Genomic DNA, 7,673 nt, shown 5'->3' on the forward strand with positions numbered 1-7,673 from the left:
CCCCCCCCCCCGCTTCCTCTCCGTCCGACTCGCGATAGCAACACGCGGAATGCGGATCCATGCACGGAGGACAGGTTGACCCCCCTTCTTCCCCCTTCCGCCGGAGTGAGATGCAAGGCGACGTTCGGGGACGCCCAGAGACCCGGGTGGATTTCCGGGATAGCGGACTCTAATCGCGGTAAACGGCGACTCTCCAGCTGGCCGAGAGGGGCGTCGCGTCGGTTCGCACGGAGGCAAATTCGGCATGCAAATGTTTGCACTTACAGGGCGTAATCGTGTCTGCAGTAGAGCCGCATGCCGCGCAGGAAGCACGAGTGCTGGTCGTGCAGGGGCCTCTCGCAGGCGTAACACTTTAGGCACCTGGAGTGCCAGGTACGACCCCCTACGCACAGGACGGTGCGCTCGCGGACGCTCTGCCCGCAGCCGCCGCAGTCCATCTCTATAGCATCGTATCCGTTATCGCCGCCGCTCTTTTTCCCGACGGCGACATTGTTGTTGTTGATGTTGGTGTTATTGTTGTTATTGTTGTTGTTGTTGTTGTTGTTGTTGTTGTTGGTCTTCGGGCACAGCACGTCATCCGCGCATTCGGACTCCGTCTCCATTTCGGTCTGCAAGCAGCGTGGAAGTGTGCATTAACGGGCATGATAACATCGTGCAATAAAGAAATTATCACGCGCGGGGCTGCTTCTCCGCTGGTGCTCGCGCGCTCAAGACACAGGACAGGTTTTCCCGAGCGGTAATTAACGAGATAACGAGAAGTTCGCGGTCCGCCGCGGGTAAATCGCGAAAGGGGAGAAAGTCGGATTCGCGAAAGACGTAAAGATGCGAGCCGATAGATACGAGACGTCGTTTCCCGAGAGAGCCCGGGTATAAGAGACACCCGACCCCGGCTAGGGGGACTCCGAATCTGCCGATTAATGCTCGGCAAAGTGAAATAATGGACGATCCGCCGCTTCGGGGGCCGCCGAATGATAAATGATCCCTCGTGCCTCGACGACGCGTAATCGCGTATACGAGAATTCACGGGATCGCCCGCGCGCGCGCGCGCGCGATGGTCTAATTATCTCCGGATCGCGATGGTCCAATTATCCGCGAGATCGCCGGCGAGATCTCGAAGCCGGGGATGCCGAAACTGACGACTATCGGCGGAGTTTTTCATTCGTTGCACATTCGATCTTGTCGGCGCGATACGCGAGACGCGCTACCGCAGCTAATCATGGTTTGCTAAAAATATTTTGCTTTCCATAACTGTACATTTCTAAAGCACAGCGAACGGTTTACTGTCACGCCTAAAGCCTGGTGTCCACGATCCAAGGACTGCGCGGGGTAAAATTCGTAAAAGATTAGAGTTCCGAACAATCCAAATAATTCGGTTACTAATTGTGGGCACCAAAGTGGGTTGCTAACTGTCTTTGTTTTCCCAGAGTACAATAGGCACAGTAGCAAAATATTTAGCTGCCACAACTAAATATTTTACAACTGAAACTTAGTTGCCACATGCGGTCTTCAGCTACGGCAGTCACATTTTTCTTTCCGCGTGCGAGACGCGTTTCTCTCGGGCCGGATGTTAAGGCCTATGTCCACGATGCTAGAACTTGGACCAACGCGGGCCTTTAGAGCTACGTGGACGTCGCGATTAATAACGATCGTTAATATCATCCACGTCGGCGATACTCCTTTTTTTTTCTTTCCGACGGCGCTCATTGTGCGATGCGTCGCCGGAGATAAACGCACAGATACCGTCTATCAGATCCGCGCGCGGATTTCGTTCGCCGTGCCCCGTCACGGCACGCGCGCACGCCGGATCGTATGCAGATCGTACGTGATACCCGATAATATTAATTGGCACGCGAGCAGCGCACAAGGGGCCATTGTTCGCCCCGGGTGGCGCGCGATGAGTTAATTACCTCGAGCGACCGGCGCGCTCATTCGCGCGTTCTCTCTCCGTGCGAGGCGCGATTCCAACGCGAGAGAAGCCCCCGTACGAGAAGACGAGAGCGTCGGGAAAGACGCGAAAAGCCCGACGTTGGCGGCCGCGTCAGACATCTGCGCGGCCAATTTCGAGGATCCTTCCGCCTCCCCCGTCCCCGTCACGATGGTACTCCGCGCTCCACGCTCGATTCTTACGCGCGGGACCGGTGTAATCATTTCATGTGCACAACCGGACAGCTATTGATTTATGACTCGCCCGAAGGCGAAGCCTCAACTTCCCACTTGTGATTTATGCTTTTCTCTGTCTTCTCTCGCGTGTGGAAACCACCTTCGCGTACGCGGCGTATCGCATACCGCGCGCCGCGCCGCGCCGCACCGCGATACCTCGATTTATTAGTATCGTCGCACCGGGCGATGAGTTTTAAGTGTCGTGCAAGGGGCCCTCCAAGGGGAAGCGCTTCCAGTCGTGGGGTGGCTGGACGGAAAAATCGCCGGAACGAGTTATGCGAATGGCGGAAGGCGAGGAGACCGCGCACCGTAGTACCGAACGAACGTCCAACGTTGATCAAGATGGATTTATGCTAATTCCAGGCGTTCGAATTAACGCGCGAATGAGCGCGCACAATATACAAATTAACGGAAATAAATGGCGGCGCGAAAAGGAAAAGAGACGGACGCGTTACACGCAATTTTCCGGGATGTTGATAGACTAGCGTCGCTTATTGTGCTGCGTTAAATGAGAAAGTCTTCCGAGGGATGCGTTCAGTCCTTTTAGTGAAATAGCTTTCGACCGTCGGACTCGATCGTACCTGCCCGAATTTATGAGCGCTCCAAAGACCAAGACCGAAAAGCCGCCTCGAACACGTAAGTTTCTGGAACAGTCCGAGAATTTCTGGAAAAGTCCACAGAAAACCAGTCTGATTTTCTCCAAGCGAACGTTTAGCCACGGTTGTCCGCGAAGGAAACGACAAGGTTGTTTCCTGCATTTTTCTTTTCGTGCAGTTCGAGACACGGAGAATTATTTTTGACAGGGTGACGAAGTTGAGATAATAGACGCGCAATCGAATTTGACGAATCCATTCTGGCGTTCGCTGCTCGTAAATTGGATCAACGTCCACGGAACGCAAGTAGACAACTCGTCACGTGTGTGCGCGCGCGCGCCGTCTTCTTTCTCACCGTCCGCGTTAAAGATTAACGTCTCTGTCAAATATTCTCCCACGCGAATATCCGAACTGACGAGTTCCCATTTTCGCGCCCGTTGCTCGTTTTGGAGCGCGCTTTCTGCAATCAGCGAACGAGCGAGAAAGAATAATAGGTCCCATTTTTTATTCGTCAACGAGCCGGGGCGGTGGATGTAGATGAGCTGACAAAGTGAGAAATGTGGGGGCAGAGCCGGGGCCAGGCGCGCGGGCCCCGGGACCGTCGAACTACCGGACACTCGACGAGCTACCGGACATCCTGCGGTCTCGCAATTTCGACGTTACGTATAGAACGATGCTGTCTGATCAATCAGGAGATTAGTCCAATAAGCTAAGGGATACTCCCTTTAGATGCAAGCTGACGCTGTTTTAATTGAATAGTGCCTTTTCCTTCGTTTGCGCTTCAAGAATCCTGTCGGAAAAGTGACGAAAGAACGGGGGAATTTCGATGCATCTGGAGCGCGTCTACAAATCCGCCGCTTACTCTAAGTGCATTGACCAGACTTTGGTTAAACATTGACCCAATATTTGATGGTATCGGGCCAATGTTTAGCCAATGCACTGTGCCACTACCCAAACAACACGATGTCTAAAAGACATTTTTAAGGCGTCTTTCGCTCGTCTTTTAGATATGTATGTCTAATGCGACGTCTACAGTGAGATTTGTTCACGCAGAAATCCAGGATGTGCGTAGGAAGTATTTATAAGGGTGTTCTGCTAATATTCTAATGATCTATATATTTTGTTGCGGATAATGGACTGTTTTACACTATGTGTTACTTGCTCGAGATCTAACTGAGAAGTGAAGGCGGACCGCGATATAAACCGCGAAACTATCTGCTGACCGAATCGTAACCGATACAACAACCAATGTTATTCGCTTACCAAAGTCAAGCGAAAGCACAGTTGTACATATATTCGAACCAATTGACTTGAGCAAAACTAAACCGGTGTTAAATAAGACTTCGCAAGGTTTTTAAGACGTAAGATTTAAGAGCGCGACCCATCGCGATCGTATGTGAAGAGAATAATCGACAGCGATTGGTCGTTTTCTTAAATCTCACATCGCCGCATAAAGGCTGGTCTACAATACATGGAGTAAGCTGGAGTAAGGAGTAGGAGTAAGGAAATAAATCCATTTTATTTCTTACTCCTACTTCAGCTCTTAGGCTTACTCTCGGTGAATCAAAATGCCATCAATCAGTGTTACAAATATTTTAAAAGTTATGCCCGTATTTCCGCTTCCTTACACCAAAAGATACAAGTTAGGGCTCACCCTTACTCCTTACTCCACGCTTACTCCACGTATTGTAGACCAGCGCTAACGCTTATTCTTCAATGGACGCAAAACGCAAGACGCTAAGTCGTAACGCGAGAAATCGGCCAGTGACAGTCGATCGTTCTTCTCATATTTGACTGCGATTGGTTGCGATTTAGCGTCTTGCGTTCATTCTAAAATAAGAGCCTGAGCAGAACGGCTGTCTTATACCCTTAAGACAGCTTTAAGACAATGTTTTATATTTTAAGCCTTTGTCTTGAGGTAACGCACAATAACTGTCTTGCGTCTTAAGAGTACAAGACAGCCATTCTGCTCAGGCCCTAAGCTTAAAAGATTGTGACGACTTAAAGACGTCTTAAAGATGTCTTTTGGACACGCGTGCTGTATGGGTAGAGTGCGCGTCGAGTGGTTCAAATGCGAAAGGACCTACCTTCATGATTACGCCGCCGCGATTAATCCAGTCGCGATTACGCGCTTCTTCTCTTCTTCATCTCGAACGCCGGAGATCGTGATACTTGCGCCCCTTGCGCCCCCGAGTGTCGCTCGCGTTATCCCGCCGTCCACCCTCGCCCTCTTCTTCGCGTATGCCGGGAGGTCCGGACGTACCAGGTTCTCCAGCGAACTATCCCACAGATTCGTGCCGCGGCTCGGCTCCCTCGGCCCGATCATCCGTTTACGCAGATGCGAGAACCACGGGGTCTCTGGCGAAGACTCGAACGACACCCTACCCCGATCGGCGCTAAGAGAAGACTGACATACTCGGTTCTGCCCCTACCACGCCGCTCGATGGACGCAGAGATGGGCGATGGGAGTGCGGTGCGTGGGGATTGTCCCGGCACTCGCACACTCGCACACTCACACGCACACCCAACACTCCTCGTGCGTCAACGACAGTCGGTCTGTCTACTATAAGAATGCGACTCTAGACGAAAGATGTTCCACCGCGCCCTACATCGGCATTGCAATTTCGACGAGTTGATACCTCGCTATCCGCTACGATAAAGATAAAAAAAACCGGCATCGAGATGCGGTATCTTGCGCAGGAAGAGAGAGAGAGAGAGAGAGAGGGGGGGGAGAACCATCGGGACCATGTCGAGTACATCGATGCGACAACGCGCGGACTCGTATGCGTCCGGACGCAAGGGGGGTTGCGAGACAGATAGGTGGTGATAATAGGTGGCGGAGCGCGGACGGTGAGGACCGGGGAGCCCGGCCGGGACGTTGGGGTGAGCGCCGGTCGGGTAAGCTCCGCCCACGGTGCCCGCCCATGGTTCCCTCGCTAGAGCGCGGTGTAACGTTCGCACAAAACGCAACGCGTGTGGGTAGACGGGGGGTGCACGCCGCAGACGGTAGACGGTGGGTCGCGTCGCGAGCCGCGGTACCTTATTGCTGGCAGCCCAAACTGCCGAATGGAATTTCAGCGGTGATTCGCAAACCCCGGCCCAAGTCTTCGCGCAAACTTCGTTTGCGAGTCGCAGCGAGGCACATCCGATATCGCGCCCCGGCGTAGGGGTGTGCGCGCCCCCGCGCGTTCGCCGAGGGCCAGACCGCGAGATGTCCTTCGCGAAATATCTTTCCTGCGCGACGCGTCGCGCTGTGCTCGAGAAACCCCGCGACGTCTCGTTTTCTCATAAAATTATTCAACATTCCCACCGACTAAATAGAGACTTGTACACTGAAAAAGAAAATTTTGCTAACCGTAGCTAATCGTGGTTTGCTAAAAATATTGTGCTGCTGTAGCTACACGTAATGCTGTTGAAAAATGCTGTTGAATTTTTAAAAAAATGAAGTTGCTTGTGAAGTAAACGTTAGCGTCACTGGCTGCCACAAACAGAAATAAATCACTCTATTGTATTTACTATGGATTTTAATTTTGAGCATTGAACTAAATATCCATATTGTTAAGATATCTATCGGATGTTTCAACGATTTTATTTCAATTACACTGACCTTGTTGATACATCATTTTTTTCCGTGTATAAATTTCTAAAGCTCAGCAAACGGTTTGCTGTCGCACCCAATACAGTAGGCACAGTAGCAAAATATTTAGTTGTCACAACCGAACACTAGCTGTTTTACTGAAATTTAGTTACTACATACAGTTTTCAGCTACATTTTCTTTTCCGTGTCGGTATTTGAGTTGGATCTTTGTAGCTTAATAACACTTTTAAAAATATGAAAACACCCTTAAAAGTATTAGGCTACGAAGATTCGGCTCGATCGAAGATACCGTATTGTTTAATGTGAGAATCACTTGTTAGAATTTCCATCAATTTGTCACACTCTCTCCCTCGACAGAACGTTTAATATAATTTTATGTTAATCATGTATCAAGGATACACAAAATGGATTCGCCTCTCTCGAGCCCGGGATAAATATGAGTTTTCGAGGAAGTTCCAACACCTGTTTCTGTATTTCCACCGCGCCGAGGCCCGAATCGTAAATCATCCCCGAATAGACCGGCGGCTTTTATCATCGCCTATACTACTTCTATCTCTTTACACGCATTTTGCGTCACCGTGCACACAAGCGCAACGCCTTGTACATATATTCACGGTCCCGCTCGGGCTGGCCGCGCGGACGCGCGTATCCGCGTCCACGCCCAAAATGAATATGAATTTCTCGCGTCGTGGAAAACTGTCAAACAGGTTTTCGGTTCTGTCGCCCGTGTGTTTTATTACCGGTAGGCGAGCGGTGATCCGTGAAACGTCTCGCTCCTTAAACGCTCGACTGCTCTCCGCGAAGACGAACGGTCGAAGATGAAGCGTCGCGCTGTATCGGACCGACCCGTACTAATCGTTACGTAATTCGACCGAGACGTCGCCGTAAAGTATCGCGATCGCTCGCGCGGTACATCCCGAGGGGACGCGCGCGAGCGACGCATCTGCGAGAGTCCGCGGCGCCTTTATTTATTAACTCGAAGCAAGCGCGTAAAACCGTGTAAATTTACCTACGCGCGCCCCAGTCTCTCGTGTCGCATCGCGCTGCTCCGAGAACGGGCCATTAGTAACGCTTACCCGGCATAAAGCGAGAAAAATGGCAGTCGAATTATTCCGGTGGCGAGGCCAGCGGTGAACAAAGGTCCCTCTTCGCGAGGCGCATCGGAGGATCCTCTCTCTCTCGTGGCGCAAACCGCGGGGTTCCAACACCCCGTCCCCGTTCGGTGCCGAACAAATCGAAGGCGACAACGCGCGACGGTCCCGCATCCAGCATCCACGAGCCCATTAATCGACGCGATCGAGAGCCCGGGGCCCGTCGACGGT

At 51.6% G+C, this 7,673-nt stretch overlaps 1 protein-coding gene across 1 annotated transcript in view; it reads right to left on the minus strand.

Annotated features, from left to right (window-relative positions):
* Positions 1-6,342, minus strand: part of LOC105562209 (LIM/homeobox protein Awh-like) — a 12,040-nt gene extending 5,698 nt beyond the window's left edge. Inside the window, exons 1-2 of the mRNA XM_012012852.1 lie at positions 4,841-6,342; positions 265-608 (exon numbers count right to left, since the gene is read on the minus strand). Of these exons, the coding sequence (XP_011868242.1) occupies positions 265-608; positions 4,841-4,846 (350 nt within the window). The 5' untranslated portion in view covers positions 4,847-6,342. The remainder of the gene's footprint in view (positions 1-264; positions 609-4,840) is intronic.
* Positions 6,343-7,673: the final 1,331 nt, after the last annotated feature.

The sequence above is a fragment of the Vollenhovia emeryi genome, unplaced genomic scaffold, assembly GCF_000949405.1.
Source record: "Vollenhovia emeryi isolate VEMERY1.0 unplaced genomic scaffold, V.emery_V1.0 DF939193.1, whole genome shotgun sequence".
Lineage (NCBI taxonomy): Eukaryota > Metazoa > Arthropoda > Insecta > Hymenoptera > Formicidae > Vollenhovia > Vollenhovia emeryi.